Source organism: Anastrepha ludens, chromosome 4 (assembly GCF_028408465.1).
Source record: "Anastrepha ludens isolate Willacy chromosome 4, idAnaLude1.1, whole genome shotgun sequence".
NCBI classification, from domain to species: domain Eukaryota; kingdom Metazoa; phylum Arthropoda; class Insecta; order Diptera; family Tephritidae; genus Anastrepha; species Anastrepha ludens.
This window is the reverse complement of record NC_071500.1, coordinates 81,025,442-81,047,122: the sequence shown is the minus strand read 5'-3', so window position 1 is coordinate 81,047,122 and position 21,681 is coordinate 81,025,442. Positions and strand designations below refer to the sequence as shown.

At 35.4% G+C, this 21,681-nt stretch overlaps 2 protein-coding genes across 4 annotated transcripts in view; one reads left to right on the top strand and one right to left on the bottom strand.

The window, feature by feature from the left end:
• The window catches only part of LOC128859981 (proton-coupled amino acid transporter-like protein pathetic), a 65,246-nt gene extending 56,696 nt beyond the window's left edge, over positions 1-8,550 (top strand). For 2 of the 3 annotated variants that reach the window (XM_054097171.1, XM_054097170.1), the window contains exons 5-11: positions 3,118-3,210; positions 3,278-3,428; positions 3,668-3,874; positions 5,173-5,624; positions 6,652-6,795; positions 6,909-7,020; positions 7,127-8,550. In XM_054097171.1, coding sequence (XP_053953146.1) covers positions 3,118-3,210; positions 3,278-3,428; positions 3,668-3,874; positions 5,173-5,624; positions 6,652-6,795; positions 6,909-7,020; positions 7,127-7,309 — 1,342 coding nt within the window. In that variant the 3' untranslated portion in view covers positions 7,310-8,550. Of the gene's footprint in view, positions 1-2,803; positions 3,017-3,117; positions 3,211-3,277; positions 3,429-3,667; positions 3,875-5,172; positions 5,625-6,651; positions 6,796-6,908; positions 7,021-7,126 lie in introns of those variants that run through there. The other variant, XM_054097172.1, reaches the window with a different exon arrangement.
• A 2,939-nt stretch (positions 8,551-11,489) lies between these two features.
• On the bottom strand, positions 11,490-16,355 carry LOC128861888 (uncharacterized). The gene is made up of 4 exons (XM_054100265.1): positions 16,307-16,355; positions 15,247-15,276; positions 14,474-14,502; positions 11,490-12,956 (listed from the first exon to the last, which is right to left on the bottom strand). The coding sequence occupies exons 1-4, from the start codon at positions 16,353-16,355 to the stop codon at positions 11,490-11,492; spliced, it is 1,575 nt and encodes a 524-aa protein (XP_053956240.1).
• Between the last annotated feature and the right edge of the window lie 5,326 nt (positions 16,356-21,681).

The window sequence follows — 21,681 nt, the reverse complement described above, 5'->3', positions numbered from 1 at the left end:
AACATTCGTCGGCCCTCGGCGGGCAATAGACAACCTGCGACGAAGAGAGTTTTCATACAAACAAATATTTGCCATATTTGGCGTCATTCGTAGGACAACAAACATGCATGCCCGTAAGCTAATTAACTACTCTCATTGTGTAATCTACAACTTATTGTAACGATTCCTTAGGCTTTGAAAACTATCTCTTGCAAGCAATTAAATACTCGTATGTATACTAAACTTGAAATCGTGGATAAAAAGATTAAAGTTAGGGTCATATGATCCAATTATCGGTGTACATCAATCAAATTGTAAGCACTGTGCATGCCGCTGCGGTTTATTTTCATATTTATAATGATATAATATAACAATGCATTTATGTATACATATATATTATCACTGATGTTTATAAACCTCTGCTATTTTGCTCTGCTGTTATATTATATATTATTTCTAATATTTTGTATGCAATTTTTTTTAAATGCAAAATCCATTGATCAACAAAATACATTTAATGACAATTCAATTCATAATGATCTCCCAAGGGTAGATTTGTCAGGAGTTGAACTAGGAAACTTATACCATATCTCTACGAACTTTATACAAAAACTCTCTCCAAATTCTATGCACCTTATACCAAATTCATCGCGGGCCCTTTAGGATATATATTTCGGATAAATTCTTCTTTATGGTAAATTCAATACCCTACTCAGATATTTAAGTGTATTTGTACCGTAAAAAAGATACATATATATATTTTAAAAATATATAAATAAAAACAGATATGAAATATATATATTTTTTATCGGCCCCAAAATCTTCGTTATTAGCAAATATTTTTCCAGCATCGGTGATGTGATTTTGAATCTATTCCCATAAATTGCAAAACAATACCGGAACAAATTTTCCCTTTTTTTTTTTTTTTTTTGTATTTAAATTTATGTACTGAAATTTCTTTTTGTACTGTAATTTATTTGTGACACGACCAACACATTATTGTTTAAGGGATTTTTTAAAAATCGTAAAATAAAATCTACGGTACTACGATACGGAAGGAAGAAATTTTTCATTTACATGGAATTCTCATTAGTTTGATCGGAACAGTTGACTCGGGATTGCGTTTACGGTGTTCACTGTTTTCAGCATAAGGCTTCTGTGAAATCTTTGACATTATAATGTTAGTTCCAAATTTCAAAACTAATTAAAAAACGTGATTAATTATAGACTAACAAGACTTGCAACTGATTCACTTTTGCCCCGGTAGTTACATAAAACCCGACGGTTTTGAGAACAATTTTTAAATATTAGGTTGGGGAAAAAGAAATCCATTATTTTTGCGTACACTTTTTTCGCAAATAGTTTAAACCCGTTTTGTGGTCGATCTTTTGCTCTGAGCAATGCTGCGACTATTAACATATTGCCATCAACTCTTCACTTCCCACTCAATTTATGTTAAAATCTTTAAGCTCAAATGCTTTGAAACAATTTTTTTAAAACTAAACTGCCAAGTCATATTTTTTAGCTAATTTCGTTATGTGAAAGAAATGCTACTTTGAGTTAGTCTCCCCGCTTGTGGAAAGGTCTCTCACCAGTTAGCTTGTACAGGTACCACTTGAGCCAGTTCATTTTTGTTGCCTACAATTATTACTGATGCTCTGAATTCTTGCAAAAATGTGTATAGCAAAGAAAATCAGTGAAATGCTAGACGCTGTCATCTCTTTTTCTGGCCTGCAGCTACAACAGAAGTAATTTAAGGAAAAGTCCATTCGTCGTAGGTGAGCAATGTTCAAAAACTCGAAAAAGGCTAGCAAAAATTGTCGCTATCTAATTATTTGAATACGTGAAGCGTTCTTCTGTTACTCGGTGGCAAAATAAAATGCTAATGCATGTATTTTAAAAGTCAATCAAATAAAAAATTGCTTACCCAGTAAACGAAACAGACAATAATAATTGAAAAGAATTTCGAGTTTCGTTTTCGTTCTGTTTTACTGAGCGAATTTTTAGGACGAATATCATTCGAGGGTTGAGTTCGGTTAGCGATTTCATTCTATTTATACTGATAAAGACGGCTTACATTTTCGCAACAACTGTCATTTTATCGTGCGCTCCTAAAAGTATGCTTATTTCTTATCACTCATAAACTACGTAACGCCAATTTCTGTAACACACACACAATAACAAATTTGTACTGCAGCATTTCTAGTTGCCAAGAAGGTAATTGTTTTGTGCTGATTTGAGCTAAGCTGGAAGATGCACTTGTAAGCGACGCGGCTGATGCAATTCGAACAGTCATTCAAGTAAGGCCAATGAACAGACAATACCAAATATGTTTCGCTAACTTCTCAATTTCCACCGTCAGCGTCTATCCACCCAACATAATTATATTCGCAGCAAAGGTGTATAATACGAGTATACGTCTTTTTATGTTTCTCTTCTTTATTGTTGTTTTGAATTCACTTTCCCGCGCGTCAGTCAGTACATAATGGTATCATTTTGATCATCATGGTATTTGACCATATTGAATTCGAGCTGAAGCGAATGGCCGAGTTACTGCTACAAAACCCGCCAACGGCCGCCGACACCCTCCACAATAGTGGGCAATGCAATTCGACGTCAGTCGGTAGTTGAGCGTAATTAGCGCGATTTTCTTGCAGATGTTGCGCATTTTTGAAGCCGTAGCCGCAAGCACATACATATATACATACAAGAACTACATAGCGCAACCGTAAACAAGTCGAAGCCCAAACTGCAGCTACTGAATTTCACTATAAAACAATAGCTTAAGGTGGTGTGTTTTTTATTCTGCTTGTGCAGTTGCATTCGAGTGATTGATTTGGTAAAACGGAACCAACATCACAAATGACAGAAGCAGAACTGCATAGCCAACCAACGAATTAACTGATATCTTTCGTAGAGCAGACTTAGTTGGAGTTTCGTGATAAAAGCATAAACATTCAGTTTAGTATTATTAAATTGTGTGCAATTAAAAAATGTGTGACACGAAAAAAGCGGAAGTACCAACGCTTGAGCAGAGGTAGTAACCTTGATTGCTATGTTTTAGTTCTACTTAGTATTTATTATACCTTAATAATCGTATAAGGAAAGCTTTTACTAATATTTAATTTTTTTTTTCAGATATAAAATTCAGCCCCGTAAAGATGTCGAACAGGCGCTGGCGTCTTCAGATTTCGATCCCTTTGCGGCTCGCAAGGTGCCAAATCCAACAACGTGAGTGCCATAGCATTTTCAAGCTATAATTATTCATTATATTGATTAATTATTTTGTGTTTTTTAGTGATAACGAAACACTCACGCATTTGCTGAAGGCCTCTTTGGGCACTGGCATCCTGTCCATGCCTATCGCGTTCATGTACTCGGGCATTGTGCTTGGCATTTTTGCTACCATCTTCACAGCATTCATCTGTACACACTGCAGTTATGTGCTGGTATGTATTGCAGATTCACACACAAACATAAATACAAAGTGCAGCGAAGCTAATGCGTGTTGCGCATGTCTGTGTGCAATTGAAAAGAGAAATTATAAGAAATTGCTGAATTATACCATATACGTACGCATGCACATACTTACAAATGAATATGTATTTATCAATTTGTATCACCATGCGTACGTGTTTATATTACATTATATTATATATTATATTATATAGCTCACTTACATTTACAGGTGAAATGCGCACACAAACTCTACTACAAGTCGCGTCGCACGCAGATGAGCTTCGCCGAAGTTGCTGAGGTGGCTTTTCAGAATGGGCCAAAATGGGCACGTGGCTTTGCGCCTGTCGCCAAATTTTCCATACTTTTCGGACTCTTTTTGACCTATTTCGGTACCTGTTCCGTGTACACAGTAATCGTGGCCAAGAACTTCGAACAGGTACTTAACTGCGTTAACATATGTATACGGAGACTTTGAGTGAAACAATATATTTGACTTAGCAGTTTTTACCTTGAGTTACTAGATTCGAATTTTTTATTACAAAATTTTATATTTTGTTTCAGCTTTTATTCAGTTGAGTTCTAAAGTTACAGCTGTGAATAGTTAATACTTAAAATATTGAAATAAATACAAATACAAGGCAGGTAGAAAAAGGTTAAGTCGAGTTCAAAGTTTTGCCGAAAGTCCATAACATTTATGTATTTTTAAATACACATGCATATGTACGTACATATCACTCATTTGCTAAAATAGTCTTAAATTCACTTAATCATAATCATAAAAAAAATAAGTAAGTGAGCTGAACATAGTCTGGGCACATGAAAATAAACAAAACAGTGGGAAGATTAAAAAGCCTGCAACTTTTGTCGGACTGTATGTGAAAAGTAGGTAAGTAAGTATGTGATTTAAGAGAGGGGGTCGGTACTTAGACAGTAGAAGGTATAGTTCAAGTTAAGGTCCAACGCAGACGTAGTAAAGGCTTTCGATGCTTCCTCCGCGTAAAAAAAGAACCCGCGCATCTTTTAGCATAATTTTATTTGGGAAAATTAATTTTTGGAATCAAAAAACTCCGAGCCAATGAGAGTTACAGCTTGTAACATTAAACGGACAGACGGAAATTTAGTTTTAACATATACAGAGTGGGCTTGCTATGGTTCGTTTATAACATAGATTTTAGGGTTTTCTCTTTTGTAAAAGGTTTCGCCCATTTCCAATATCAATCTGTATAGGACAAAGAGTAATTTGTATATCGAATTTCAATGAAATACATTAATTTTTGCTTTTGATTTCTTAAATCAACTCCTCTCATCATTCTAAGCATTTTGGTATATACTTATATGTATGCACATACATATGTGCGATATAGGTACCTATCTCGGCTTCTTTATGCTTTTACATACAAAAAATAGTAATGCCCTTGTGCGTAAGCGTGGGCGAGTATACAATTTTGGCGATTTCTGCATTTCTTTTAATTTATGTAAAAAATTCAAGACACGATCCTATAACAATATCTGCATGAAAGAAATAATTCTTTTGTTTTTACTTAGATTGGAATAGTAAGTAGAAAGACAGTTTTTAAATTTTTATTTTTTATTACGTATGACACTCTTTCAGCAAACGCGCCTTATTTACGTACATATGTATGTATTCAAATACTAACATATTTCATTGTATATAAAGTATTTTTAATTTAATACTGGTATAATTATGTAATATGTAATTTGTTCCTTTTGAAGGTCATGGGCCACTGGTTGGGTTATCAGGTTTCACTTCGCCTACTCATCTCGGCATTGCTGATTCCATTAATTCTACTCTCGTGGATACCAAATCTGAAGTATCTTGCCCCCGTCTCCATGGTGGCTAATATTTTCATGGGCCTTGGATTGGGCATAACCTTCTATTATTTAGTTAGTGATTTACCGCCAGTGACGACGAGGGAGTTCGCGAAAGTCTCCACACTGCCAGCTTTCTTTGCCATCACCATATTCGCTATGGAGGCAATCGGTGTTGTAATGCCGCTGGAGAATAACATGGAAAAACCGCGCCATTTCCTCGGCATCTGCGGTGTACTAAGTCAGGGCATGTCTGGTGTTACTTTGATCTACATGGCGCTCGGCTTCCTCGGCTACCTACGTTATGGTACAAGTACAGAAGAGAGTATTACACTGAATCTACCGGTGCATGAATGGTGAGTCTAGTACGCTTTAAATACATATTTATTTATATATGTATATATAAGTATAGGGTGGGCCATGTAAAATTTGCTTTTTGAATTGGCTATAAAAAAAACTAATTAATAGTGTTTCAAACTTTTTTTTTTTTGAAGACTGAACATTGTCATTTATGAATGAAAAATAATATCGTTCAAATGACTGCCATGACTGGCTTTACAGTAGGCCATTCGATCAACCCAATTTTTAGCACATTTTCTATTGTTAGGGCTCGAATTTCATGAATGGAAACTTCGATTTCGTGTTTTAAAGCATCAATCGGCTCTGGATGGTTCGCATAGCATTTATCCTTAACGGCTCCCCACAAAAAATAGTCCAACGGGCTTAAATCACAGCTCCGAGGCGGCTAATTGATATCGGATTTTCGGCTGATTTTTCGGTTTTCAAAAACGGTAGCCAAAAGTTCGAGTGTAACTTTGGCAGTGTGACAAGTTGCACCCTCCTGTTGAAACCAAATGTCGTCCATGTCATCCTCTTCAATTTTTGGAAACAAAAACTCGTTCAGCATATCACGGTAACGCTCGCCATTTACTGTAACCGCGGCTCCTCGCTCATTTTCGAAAAAAAATGGCCCGATGATGCCGCCAGACCAAAAACCGCACCAAACAGTGACTCGTTGTGGATGCATTTGCTTCTCTACAATAACGTGTGGATTTTCTGAGCCCCAAATCCGACAATTTTGCTTATTGACGTAGCCACCGATGTGAAAATCAGAAAAGAAGAAGAAGACTCACCACTTTGGAAATAGGTTTTACAATATTTCCTAATTTTGTTCAAGCGTATAGCGTCCCATTTCGTAAATGTTAAACCTTTAAGTAAATTATGAACAAATTTGACATGTCATTTGTGTTACCATTCTCAAAAAAATAGGTGGTTCAAAAAGCAAACGCTATATGGTCCACCCTGTATATCAATACATACATAGATGACAACCATTTGCATACTTGCATACGTACTGACATACTTACATATATTTTCTTTTAGGCCTGCGCAAGCTGTCAAAGTGCTGATCGCCTTGGCTGTGTACTGTACATTCGGTCTGCAATTCTATGTATGCCTTGAGATTGTTTGGGACAGTATCAAGGATAGATGCACAAAACGTCCCGTACTTGTAAATTATGTTATGAGGTATGTTTACATCATTCAAGTTGTCGAAATTTACAAATTTATTCATGCAGTGTGTAGCAAATTAGCACAATTATATTTCGAGCACAATAAATCGAGCATCTATTTAATTGCAGAACCGTACTCGTCACCGCCGCCGTTGTATTGGCCGTTTCAGTGCCTACTATTGCCCCGTTCATGGGGCTAATCGGTGCCTTCTGCTTTTCCATACTAGGACTTATATTCCCTGTAAGTATTTAACCACACCCATTATATCGTAGTATCCAGTCATTATACCACTAAAATGTTGTACGTGTTAAATTTACCAAATACATATCTATTTATATCGATTTAGGTACTGATTGAGCTCATCACACATTGGGATACCGGCTTTGGTGCTTTTAATTGGATTCTGTGGAAAAATGTGGTCATTGGATTTTGCGGTATCGCAGCACTTATTTTTGGTTCTATGAGTGCAATAAACGACATTATGAAAATATACACAACAACGGATGCAGCAAGCGAAAGCAGCACATAGAAGCTTATAACATTACTACTGCTCACAGGTATTGAGCAAAAGTATCGAAACATTAAGAGCGCTTTGATATATGAATTCGCACTTCAACACGCTCTTGTCGCTATACCGTTGGATAATTTAACTGAAGTTTTAGTTAGTATTAAGTAAAAGTATATGATGTATACATATTTATGTTTCTAGAGTCTCTACATACATACAACATAAAATAATAAAATGTATATGAATAGTTTAAGCTGAGAAAATTAAGTATAGCTGTTTCTTTTAGATTAGAAAGGCAACAGAAACGTGTATTAAAAAAAGTGCCTCTTTATAAATTTTTATTAAGATTCAAATAGAACTATATGTCTCTCCATACACTGTTGTTTTAGTTATATATGTAAATATATACTATAAGCTATAGCGCCACAACGCTTGTTGTAATTGCACTGTGTGTGCAAATGTAGTTAACAATTCCATTAACTGTTTAATAATTCATCCTATTTCCTAATTACAGAGATGTAAAAATCTTTAATTTTAGAGCACCTAGTTTTAATTTCCTGCTAGCTCATTCATCAACAAAGTTATGTGTATATTGATATGCCAATATGTAACTAGGTACAATCTAGTTGTCTATTCAATTTCAATTATTGTTTGAAAGTTGTGTTTTTTTTAGTCAACTAAATTAGTAGTACTTCAAACGATTGTATTTTTATAGTTTTTGCTTTTGTAAAATTTATCTACATAGTATTCAGATATCAGTAAGCCATCCATTCTAAATCACTCAGAATACGTTTTATTAAAATATTGTATCAAGAATAATAATAAAAATCAAGCAAACATTTTTAAATATTAAATACAAATATTATGTACATACGAGTACATTTGTATGGTACATTGCTTTAGGTTGTATGAGCAAAGAGTATAAAACAGATATTTTTATGCATAATTTCATTGTCAAGCAGCTCTAAGTGAGCGAAAAATGTGTGAGCTCAATTTTATCATGAATATGGTTGCATTTATAAATACTCGCAAATGCGTTAAATGTCAATGAAGATTTATACTTGACATTGAATTTATATGGTCAATTTGTACATTTGCATACCAGACACACACATTTGTCTACAAAACTACATAACTATGTGCATATGTATTTACACGCATGTATATGTATGTATGTATATAAAACAACGAAATTCCAAAAAAATTAATATTATTTTTGATGCATTTTTTAATAAAGGCCTATAAAGAAGATGCTAAACGGATGTTTAAATTTGCAATTGCTTGTTTAATTATTTTCTTTGGAAAATTGCTCACTGCGTTGTGCGCCGTTTCTGAACGTAAACTATTTGATTGGCAGAAAGGAATCGGTTGCCACAAGTGCTCGTACATATATTTATATTTATGTATGTATGTATGCACTTAAGCGTTACTCCACATCTATACCTTCTACTACATGTCTCTTAAGGTTTGTAAAATTTCTTATTTAACTTTGTCCCATTTTCTTGTGTGGGCAACTTGCTGTTTTAACATTTCATTTTTAAGGGGTTAGGGGTAGTCAGAAGCCCGAAAAAATGATGATATTCCATAATGTTTTTTTTTTGCTAGTCATTTGCTTTATTTTACAAAAATAAAAACATACCATTAATATATCATGTTTTAACTTGGCTTTAGCAACATTTCAAAAAAGAGGAATTAATAATTGTACAAGTTATTGCTGTCTGTGTGGAGCCCGTTTCTCCAGAAGTACCTTGCGGTGATCATCACAAGTCCTCATTTAAAATCAATCGGACAAGCGAAATTTGTTTTATTAATTGATAATCTTGTGCCTGATCGAAGCTCTTTTTCCAAAATTAACTATATGGTGGCCTCAGAAAATATTTTTCAGGTTTTCGAGAAAAAACTCGACGATTAACAGTTAAGAAAAATCGAAATTTTGAAAAAAAAAAATACTTCGATCAGGCACGAGTTTTTTATGTTTTTCAAAAGCAGCATAAATTTTATTGAAATCTATCAAGCCGTTTTTAAGTTACAGTGATCACCAGTTCTAAAAACATTGTTTTGAGAAAAACGCATTTAAAGTTTTGCTGCTGCCAGCTACTTGCTCTCGAACGCTCCGGAGCGCCTGAGCGCCGTTTGTTAATTGTTGAATATTTCCAAGGTATTTGTCGGATTCACTTCAAATTTCCACACAATATTTTGACTATATATTACACTTTAAGAAAGTGCAAAAAAAAATCTAATTTTTTGAAAATTCTGGGGTAGTCAGAAAACTGCCATCAAGAAAATCGGGTCGCTGTATTAGATCATGTAAATGGCGCGGTAAAATTAAAAGTGAGCTGTCAAACTACGAAATGGCAGAGTGATAAGTTAAGAGTGATGGCAAGAGATTCGGTAAGCCATATGTTTTAACAGTGAAATTCGCGGCCTTCACCTAACATTTCTGTCTTAACAGAGCTATTTTAACGTAAGGTACTCACCACAGCGGAATGGATTGATGAGTGATTACCATTCGGAAGTGCAAAGGTTCGAATCTCCGTGCATGAAAGACCAAATGCTTTTCTAATAGTGGCCGCCCCTCTGCAATGGTAAACCTTTGAGGGTATTTCTGCCATGAAAAAGCTCCATTGCCATTCGAAGTCGACTTAAAACTATAGGTGGATCAACATCAAGACGTACGCCAAAAATAGGAGGAGTAGTTCGGTCAAACACCCAAAAAGGGTATAAGCGCCAATTATATATATATATATTGTACATACATAGAAGGTGTAAATGTTGGGTTAGGTTATATCAGCTGTCACTTCTAGCTTATTTCGGAAGCAGCTACTAGTTAGTTCCCGTATATTTTAACATGAAGTGCAATAATGAAAATTTCGTCTTACGATAGTCGCTCGATAAGGTGGACGCATGCAGGCATGGGTATTCACTAACTTGACATTTAAACGGTAAGGCAGTGCGGCCTAATGAGCTATACCATACTTTCGCATGCAAATTTTTCGTCAACTTAATCGAGCATAGAGATAGCAAGCGGGAAAATGGCGAATAGAAGAGGCCTATTGTCTTCGTCACTGTTTATGATTTTTGCTGCAGCGGAAAGTGTTGCTGAACAGCAACATTAACATCGATATCTCGACGTTCTCAATAATTATGCATTCATGAGTCGACTAATGGTTGATTGTAATAGCTGATTTATATGGTTATGGTTATGGCATTTCAAAGCCCGCAAAATTGGGCATTTAATCTAAAGCCGAACCGCAACTGGTAGGAGTTGAATTGATATTTTAGGCCGCATTGAAAAATAGCTTTCATAAATGACATACGGCGCTTTCGATTCGCCAAGCGTAAGCAAGTGGCGAATAGATGAAGCAACAGGCATAAATAAGCATATATTGGAAGCGCTGTAATAGGGTTGCCTAAAATTACATTTATTAGTTAAAAATGAGTTATACAAGTCTTATGAGGTATAACCATACCTGCTAGCTGCGATTCTAGCTCGATAGCTTTGCTGTTGCTTTCACATGCAAATTCTACGCCAAGCGAGCAGAGCTCAAACATAGTGAGCAGAGAAGTGACGTATCGGAGGCGCCCGATAATTGGGAAACACTTCGAACTGAGTTTCCGGTAGCTCGTAAAGAAAACAAAGCAAAATAAAATGAATAAATGTAGATAAATATTATGCGAATCATCCAGTAACAGTTGGCGTTCTCAAAAACAAAATTGGTGCAGTGCAGTCATCGATAAATATTGATCTATATAATAGAAAAATTAGGTTAATTGCATTGCATAGCGCAAGGCCAGACGTGGAGGTCTTTTGAATGAAATATTGCTCCATAATTAACCATAATTGCTATAATTAAACATATGGATTTCAAATAAGAAACAAATGAATGCAATGAAAAAAAATCTTTCTTCAAATTTCAAACGTTAGATCACCCACTTTGTACATATGTGGAGAAGAAGAAGTATATCAGTTGAAAATTAAAATGTATGTGATTTAAAATTGCAATAATAGATTTTATTCATTTACAATTATTGTGTGTACATATATAAGCAGCCATAGTTTTATGAGTATTAATAAGCGAACAAACCATGTATTTTTCCTAACTTCTTTGATAAATGATAACTATGACATTTGATTTTACACAAACATTCAATCTACATATGTAAATATGTACTTATATAATATATGTATATTCATTTCTATTTATTTTTGACATTTGACTTTGCCACTTATCATTTCCAGAATGAATACAATAAAAGCCAGCAATTGTCCGCATGTGAATAGAAAAAAAACCATTGTAAATTTTTCCATATCCAGTTGCTTGGGAGTGCTTTTAGGTTGCGTATTCCACATTCCGCTTGCACCAGCAATATCTTTTCCGTACCACCTCGAAATAAGTCCACTACTACGTATCATCAATATGGCATTGTTGAAAGGTTTGACTAAATACGAATGATGCTGAAAGTATGCACAAATCTCGCATAGCCGTACAGTTTCGGGAACTTGGTCAAAAGCATTCCGCAATTCGTGTTTGTGTTCAAAGTATTGAATTTGCGCAACAGTACTTAAAGTAGCCACATTGCCGGTAGAATCTTTTAATTTCTCAAATACAAGATTGTGTTCCGACGAATTGATAAACCGTACACGACTTTGAGGCCATTTAAGGTCAGGCAGCCAGTTTTTCATGTCCGCATGCTTCCGCACTAAGAACGTAAAGTTATTCTCCTGTAAGTCATTTAAGGTGCGCGGCACATTGGGTTCCGGTTGGTTATATGAGTCAAATAATTTAGCTTGGTAAACGCTGCTTAGGATCACTAAACTGCTATACCAAAGTGCAATACACAAGCGAGTCAAATTATTTGTTGTTAATACAACGCGTGGCTCTCCGAATATGCTGCCAATAATGTCTAACCAATTGCCGTGGTGATAACGTAGACGTGCAACATACATGAGAATAGATGCGGCTGTAGTCATTGTCAGTAGAGCTAACCATGTATTCAGTTTAAAAGGATCAAGCATCCAGATAAGATTTGGTTTGGGTGCATGGTGCTTCACAATGACAACCATGGCAGAAGAAAAATACGAAAAACTCTCCTCAAAAAAGAGAACACGTTGTGCAGTGCAGAAAAAGTATCCCATTAGTATGTCAACTTCATTATTATCCAATAGATAATATGGACCTGTCATGGTGCCATTTAGGTAAACATCACCGTTCGTACAAGATTCCGCTATATATGATTCTATTCGAAATTGCAAATGTTCAGCGATTGTCTCCAATAGTTTAGCTTCCACGCCCTTGAATATAATGGGACCGTCAGCGTTTTGTTTCTGATGTGAAAAAAATGGCGGCACATTTTTTGATATAACCCGTATAGGACAATTGTGAAAATTTTTTAATTTGTTTGGAAATAGGTCAGATTCGTTGAAATGTCCAGCAATAAAATGGTTTACCACAACTGGTTTCACATTGCGACAGTGTTTTTCGCTAAAAACCTCGAAAGAATATACCGAAAAGCCTTCACCTTGGATGTTAAGCGTTATAACTATTACGTCGATAATATGGAGCGAAAACATTTTTGCTAGAATCTTTCGAATATCTTTGATAATGTCTGTCTCCTTATGCTGTACCAAGTAGATGGCATAAACACCTGGACTGCTGCCGAAATGCTCCTTTTTGTAAGGTAAAACATCGCTGAAGTGAAAAAAAAATAATTAAGTAAAACAAGTAAATTTGTTGTTATTATTCTTCTAGCATGGAAAACTCTCGGAAAAGCATTTATCAGTATTTAAATTCATTACTTTTTTATATTATCTAGCAATATCAAACCGGCATTAAAGTTTTACATTTGGCAATTGTATACAATACTACTATGGAAATTCTGAACCGATATTAATAACTTCAGGAGCGCTTACCTAAATTTTTATAATACGTTTACATATAAGTCGATTATCTACTTTTTCGTACTTGACTTTCAATCCGTAAATAAAAAGTGAGATTATCGATACAAAATTTCTCTCCTGAAATCTGAGATTATAAAATAATCCTAGATTGTCTGTGTTTTCTGTATTATAGATAATTATTTTTACGAATGTAAAGAGAAACGTCAAAGTAAAAACTAAAGAATATAGAAAACGGTTTTGTAGACATAATTCTAATAAAAAGTTTGTTAGGTATTATTAACTATGCATTCATATAACAGAAAAAAAGCGTTTGTTCTCTTATTACTTATTATAAAATGTAATATCAAAATTCGAATACGTATTGCTGCCATAATTTTTTTAAACCGGATTTCCCCAAACTGTTTATTATTAGCAGCCGATTGCGCAATTGAATTAGCTATTCCTTCTCCTTGTCTTTTCTTCATATCGTTAATAATAACCAAACCAAAAACACCGAAATATTCCACCAAAATAATTTCTATGAAGAAAAACCTTTCACTACAGTATTGACAGCTGAGTGGCAATTTTGCAGGCAATCTCCCATATGTGAACGGGTAGATTAATTTTGTGGATTTATTGCTAATTACTACGTATGTGAACGCACTTTTAGTCGTAGTAGTCGATGCAATAGTGGATGAATACTCGCATATCGGTCGGTATTTTGCAAATACTGCTTCAGTTCGATCTCTCGCTGTTCCGTCCAGAAGGTAGCAAATTTCTTTATAGATATCCTATTACTCTTACAAGATCACATTAATGAGAAGTGAAGTTAGGTTCTGCTCTCATCGAAAACCTTCTTACTAAGTTGAATGTAAATCAACTGTGTGACTTTTCCGATAGATGACAGATTGGTCGACATAAAACATTAATTCTTCGGACTATTCTGACCAAATACTATGTCAAGGCAGTTCACATAAATAACATTATTTTAGAGTGTATATGTATATATGCGGCCACCGTAGCTGAATGGGTTGGTGCGTGACTACCATTTGGAACTCAGAGAGAACGTAGGTTCGAATCTTGGTGAAACACCAAAATTAAGAAAAAGTTTTTTCTAATAGCGGTCGCACCTCGGCAGGCAATGGAAAACCTCCGAGTGTATTTCTGCCATGGAAAAGCTTCTCATAAAAAAATATCTGCCATTCGGAGTCGGCTTGAAACTGTAGGCCCCTCCATTAGCGGAACAACATCAAGACTCACGCCACAAATAGGAGGAAGAGCTCGGTCAAACTCCCAAAAAGGGTGTACGCGCCAATTATATATATGTATATATATATAAAATATATATTCAATTAGTTATAGTGCATAACTGTCAAAAAGCACTAGTATTGATATATTCCAACTCGCTTATAAAGGTCTTTGAAAAGTAACAAATAGATGTCAGTAGTGTCTTTGACTTTGACGTGTTAAAATTACTGAAACTTGTTATGAAAATGATCGATCTTTAAGAACAACAAATCGCAAAATTCGTAATACTTTGGTGGAAATAATCATCCGAATGAGTCGACAATTCAAAGGTTGGGTGAAAAAATTTCAAGAAACTGGTTCTTTACCTGTTGCCGTGCTCATAGTGGACATGTAATGATACTATTTTTCACTTAATATCGAATCCTCGCTAAGTACTGCTCAAAAAGTTAAAGACATCCTGGAGCTCAGTCACCAGATGGAACCACCCATAAAAAAATTTGAAAAAAACTAAGTGAAAGAAGCGATGAAAAAGCTTAAAACCAAGAAAACCCCCGAATGTAATCTCATCACTGGAGAAGTATTCAAACAACTCCCAGCAGAAGGAATATCTTTTCTCACGCATAAATGCAATACCACAATATTAACTGGTTTTGTTCCTCCACAATAGAAAGTTGCACAAATAAAAATGATCATTAAATCCTACCTAAAAAATCGGTAGTTTTTAGTAAAACAAAACGAAGAACAATCTCAGCTCGCGGAAGCTTAGTTGCCCGCAAGGCAGCATTATGGGTCGTATCTTATACAGGTACTTGCTTTACACTCACAATCTACCAATTATTTACGGAGGAAACTATCGTCGGATCTTTTGCAGATGACACCGCGAGTATTCACTTCCTCCCTGATATGGCTTCTCTTAAACTCCAAAAAGAACTTGATGAAATAACTGAATGGCTCTAAGATTGGAAAATAAAATTAAATGAGACAAAATCTGTTCAAGTTACATTTACGCTCAACCGAAATATCGTACTTGCTCACACGTTAACCTCAATAAGACAATAATACCCCAAATGACAAAATATCTCTTACGCATCTTGACTGCAAGCTTACATGGAAAACTCAGCTTTTTACTAATCGCAAAGCACTAGAAATCAAAGTTCGAAGTATTTATTGGCTGTTAAATTGCAATTCCCTCAAAAATTAACTTTCACTGTACTCAGCTATCCTAAAAGCAGTATGGACATATGGCATAGAATTCTGCGGCCTCGCAGCTAACTCAGACATCGAAATATTCCAAAGATTCCAATCGAAAACTTTCAGGATGACCGCAAATGCATCACCAATCCCATTTCCTTTAACAGATTGAAGAGGAAATCAGCAAAAGATCTCTGCTAGAAAGCAAAAATTGATGAATGGTGGCTTTCCATGCATATCTCGTAGTTTTAACCCTCCGATGTTCGGTGCCTTATGATGCGGTAAGTGCATCATAAGGGTCTGCCCAGACCCATACAAATAATGTAAGAAATACGGTTTTAAAAATAATTTTATTTATTTATTTGAACGGATTAGTATTAATTACGAAGAGCAATTGGGTTTACAACTATATAGTTGCATGTAATGTTCATTAACACATATGGGACGATTACATTTGCTGCAGTTATAACGAGTTTTACTTCGCTTTTTCGAAGAAGAAGCAGCACAATGGTAGCACGATGACCGTGTTGAAGAAACTTGAGCATATTATTGTTGCTGTGCTGCATCTGATGTCGATGGACAAGATTCCGGTACCTAAAAGTAGCGAAATAATTTATTTTAAATTAGTAAATATGAATACATGCATACACATATCTTTATACGCGGAGATATATGTAGGTGTGTATATAATTCATACTCACCTTGATATTGAAAAGATTCATTGCTTGTCTTATATGAGCAAACCTCCATACTAATGGGTTAGTCGCCCGTTTCGTCATATGTGGGATAACTAGCTGCCGTGCCAATTGAATGATAAATGAGCGCCTCTTATCACTCTGCTTTGCCGGGTTCAGCTCGTCATAGATGCAATATCAAGCATATTATAAAACATTGCCAGTGGCCAACGATTTGTCGAGCGTTTGCACGAATAGCCAGTCAACATTTGATCCATTGTATCTACCCCGCTTTAAATTTATTGTAGTCCAAAATTTGATCTGGCTTGAATCCTTTCAATGGATAGGTGCTTTGACGGTAATGAGTAGTGGATAACATAATTACTGGCTTTTTCGGCTTTGCCATATACGAGCACAGAGCGATATTATTATTGTGATAATAAAATAAAGTGCTTTAAGCATCACGCTTCGGGTTAAGCAATTCATGCGGAATGAAGGTCTTATTTTTTCTTACGGTACCGACGAAAGCCACTCTACGATCCATCAACATTTCTGCCAAGTTGTATGTTGAAAAAAAATTGTCAGCATAAACAGTCCTACCGCTGTCCATATAATTTTCCATCAATTTCATGACGACCCGTTCACCTTGATTCGTTTCTCGCTGGCCACCTGGTGGTTTTCCGGTATAAATTATACCTTTCAAAGGGTAGTTTGAAACAGAGTCACAAATCCACCACACTTTCATGCCATATTTTGCCGGCTTACTCGGAATATATTGGGTGAATCGAGTGCGCCCACGATATGGAAATAACTGTTCATCGACGGTTACATGACAATCCGGAGTGTATGCTTTCTCTAAATTGGCCATCAGCATGAGCCATACATCGTCCAGGGCAGCAGATTTGCTTTGCTTCAACCTCTCAGCACGACTACCACTGTTATCGAAACGGATGAAAGTAGTTAAGCTCTTGAACCGATTCAATGACATAGTGGCCTTATAAATTGGCATATTGTAACTGGCCCATAATTCTTTCGCTGGCTGAGAATTCGAGTGGAATACACCAGCAATAAGTAGCATCCCAAAAAAAAACATACATTTCGTCTTCGTTAGTCATAACCCAAGAGCGCTGTTTATTACTGGGATGCTTTTCATTCCATAGACGAAACGCTTCAACGACTTTTCTGTTAGTTTCCCGCACAGTGATACTTACGATTTCAGGAGACAGCAATAGCTTGAAAAGAGCTTTATGACTCGGTGACTCTCCTCGTAGTGGCCCTTTACGAGTAAAAGTTGTAACATTGTGACAACGAGGCCTTCCAGGTGGTGGAGGATTTGAATTCCACATCTTACCATCTTTCGACCTGTAATAGATGTGCTGCATGATTCCATTGTGGTTGAAGCGTGAAGGGCGATAGCTTCTCTGTACAAATCCTCAATATCATCATGGTTTTCATCCAGAACAGCCTCTAACTCGATTTCCTGTTCTATATCTGATGCTTCACCGAAGTCATCTTCATCTGGAAAATATTCATCATCTTCTACGTCGCCACTTGTTTCAAATGGATCGGACTCCTGTCCCATAATTTCTTCAATTTGTGCCTGAAGTCGCTGACGTTCTTCCGGACTCACATTTGCTGCACTTAGCTTACGAAGCAAACGCGTCATCACATCAACTTCATCCATATTTACTTGTTCCATTTTATTTAAAAAAACACTTCCCACTAATTAAAAAACACGTGTTCACTTTAATTTTCAAATGTCAACTAATAAATTATCTCTGCCGCTGCCTCCGCTAACAGTTTAGTTGTTTACACCTAACGGTTGAACAATTTACATGAGAAGCTTATATGGGTCTGCACAGACCCATGTGAGCTTAATTAACGAAATTAGTTTAAAATTATTATTTTTACAACAAATATAGCAAAAATCTTAATTTTGCTACTTCATTGTGTTTAGCACACTACATTTTAGGAAGTCATGGACTAAGAAGCCGCAGATATTAAAAATAAAAGGTCTACATACATTTAAAGATCGAATGGGTCTGGCCAGACCCATATGAACATCGGAGGGTTAAGGGGTAACACCACTCTACACGCGTAAAATAAACACGATTTTTAAAGAATTTTTTTGTGTAGAAAGAAAGGGAAAACAATCACTCTGATTTGGGAAGTTATTACTTATATACTAAAATACAAAACTACAAAGTTTGATCGAAAAATTTTACAAAATGGCGGCATTGGAGACATTTTTGTAATGTGGTTTCTCTTGAAGGAGCTCCGCGGCACGCAGCACAGAGGGTGCAAATTTTAATCTGGAACAAGGAAATTTTTTTTTCTTAATCTAGATAAGAATAGCTAGAGAAACACGTAGGGGATTTAAAAAATATTTATTTTTGTGGAATTAGCAAGCATTTGAAGGAAAAAGCACTATTTTGGACTAAAAAAACGGCACTTAAATAATTATAACAATCGTTTAAATTAATCTATCGAAAATCCCCTACGCTCTTCTCTTAAGAAGGTTATTATACAGACTTAGTGAAAAACCTGATTAAAAATATTTGAAATTGTTTGAGTTATGCTGCGTGCCAATTTCAGAAAACGTGTTTTGAGAAAAACGCGTTTAAAGTTTGGAAATTTGGAGAAATCGTTAGGTAGCAGTCACTAAAGCTTTGTTAAAAGCTTAAAATATTTATGAAATAAACTTCGGTAACGTATTAAACTTTTTGTTCTGTATTTTAAAAGGTTCAAAGAATTTTTTAAGCTTATAAAAAAAAAATCAATTTTTTGAAATTTCTACAGTGGTGTTACCCCTTAAGTATAAATATTGTTAAATATTATTAAACAGATCGAAATAAATAAATGGATAATATAAAAAAATAATAATAATGATAATTTGAAAGAGCCGTATGTTGAATAAAAATAGTGAAACCTGAAATAATCTAAATTTTTACATGTTTCATTTTAAAATAACATCTAGGCACGTCTCTTGAAATACTCGCACGTAGCCGCGAAGATTGAAAATTCACCAAGGGTACGACCCTTTATATTAATTAGTCAACTGACTATATTTACTTCTAGCTATCGATTAGAGGGACAGGCATGTGTCTTTATGTACTTTATGTAGACCTTGGAGTCGATCAATCCCAGATATTACTTAAATAATGAAAAGTTTGAGAAATAGGGCCTTCTTCGAAACCTGGGGCATGACGCATTCGAGGGCAATAAGTTTAAACAATAATTTGGGGTTAATAGCTGCCGCGGCTCTGCTGTACGGAGCTCATCTTAGTGGATCTCTTTTAGATAGCAGCCATTGACTGTGAACGCAGCTCCTTGCACATCTCCGAAGAAATAAGGGCCAATGAAACCGCTTGACATAAGTCCACACGAAACAGTGATTTTTTCGGTTTTATACTCGATTCATATTCACCAACTAAAGTTTTAATTTCCGTCCATTCGCCATTACATGCATTAACGCGAATAGTGGAGGAGATACTAATACATTAAAGAAGTTTGGTTGAAGTATTGGTCTTAGTACGAAGCACACTGCTTTTTTAAAATTGGTCAACTACCACACCGTGATTGACAAACTTCTCACGACAGTCGGCTCCATGTCAACGGCACGATCCTTATTTTATAGCCGGGCAATGATTATCACTTTAGCAGCATTTCCCAAAAACGTATGCTGTTACAACAACAAAATGATCAAGATAAGGACTTTAAAAATTTCATAAAGTTCGTACACGGTATACAGTGTACTCTCTCCTAACGGTCACTTCTCTTAAGCGTACACTTTTTTCAGTCCCTTAAGTGCCCGCTTAAAAGAGACGCTTCCGCGTAAATTTATACATTTCGCTAATTTTAAAATTAGTTTCCCTAAAGTAATATATTTCTGCTTTCGTCCATAATCTTACGTGCTTATTTTTGGCCTTTTGAAAAATCAGCCAAATCGACTTCCTGACTTTAGGGTTTTAATGAAATATCTAATTTAAAAAATGTATTATAAGATAATAAAATTTCAAGTTGAATTAGTGAAAGATCACTTATTACAGATTTAAAAGGCGAAACTGCCGAAATCGAATAAATTTTGTCAAAAATTCACAGATATAATAATTTTATAATATCTGTTGTTAAACTCACTCCAATGCTTCGTAGGAGTCCACGTACCACAAATTGTGTAAAAAATCTTTATTACTTCGAAGATACTTATCGCCAATGGTAATACAAAAAGTAAGATCTGTGGAATTCCGTAAAACATCTGTTAGATGATGCAAGATCACATATCTCGCATGTCCTGGCCGCTTTAAGTGAACGCGCACATGCAAGACATTGGCTTTCTTTTCAAAATATTGTTTTAGAGCTTCTTCCAGCGTGGCAGTTTGATGGTGTGTTGTGAGGTGCCAATGTGGTGCTATGTTAGCACATTTTGCAATCCACTTTATGGTAAAAGTTGCTATGATTATAAGATACAAGTATTTGCAGATAAACATGCTTGCTGGACTACAAAAGTTGCACTGTAGAATTTCCAACTTCAATTTCTGGCAGAAATTTCAATTGTGAAGTGCAAATCACTGCAACTGATTAGCGATTTGTATCTGTGAAGTAGGTATTGAATATGGCTAATTAGTGTGAAGGAAATCGCGTAAAAATTAGTGAACAATTAAATCAAAATCGACGATTCAAATAGAGATTGCGGTGTCTTTCAATCATTCGCGCACTCATCAATGAGCTGGCAGTTTAACTTTTTTATGCATACAAAATTATTAAGTAACATAATTTAATAGGGCATAGAAAAATGGTTTCATATTCATTTTCTTCTAATGTAGTTTGTTGTTTGCATCGAAAACAAATGCCTACTTCTGCTTTGCGAAGATGCACCGATTTCTCATAGGTAGCACAGGCAGATTCTTCCGCAATTAACCCTCCCATTGCGCTGTTAAGCACCCTTGCCTTCGCTAACTACCCGAGTCGAAGGAGTATAATCGTCACAGCAGTATAATCGTCTACGCGTTTTTAATTTTAATTGCACTCATAGCTTATGTTATGTCACCTTATGTCCAAGTAGACTCTCGTTAGAGGCTATGTCTCTTAGTTAAAGAGCGCGGAAGAGACTTTCTACGTTAATACTTGAAACAATTATTTCAATTTTTTTTCTATTTTATTCAGTTACTTGTCATACATATACTTGACATTGATCTACATTTTATTTTGGCATTGAATTCGATTGTAAGGTTTTGACAATCATGACAGTTGCCGTCACACCACCAATTTTCTTCGCTTTTGGAAGATACAGATACAGAGGTAAATATAATTGTGTAGTAGTATTGTACAATTAGCAAGAGGTCAATAAATAAATAAATAAAATGACTCTTGTATTTGCTTTATTGAATAACAGCAAGCGTAAG

Coding starts and splice junctions, on each gene's coding strand:
- LOC128861888 (XM_054100265.1), bottom strand. CDS start 16,355: ATGGAGGTTTGCTCATATAAGACAAGCAATGAATCTTTTCAATATCAA. Junction 15,277..16,306: donor TGAATCTTTTCAATATCAAG/GTGAGTATGAAT, acceptor CATCTGCAAAAG/ATCCGACGATAGTTTCCTCC. Junction 12,957..14,473: donor ACATATATATAATTGGCGCG/TACACCCTTTTT, acceptor CCTTACAAAAAG/GAGCATTTCGGCAGCAGTCC.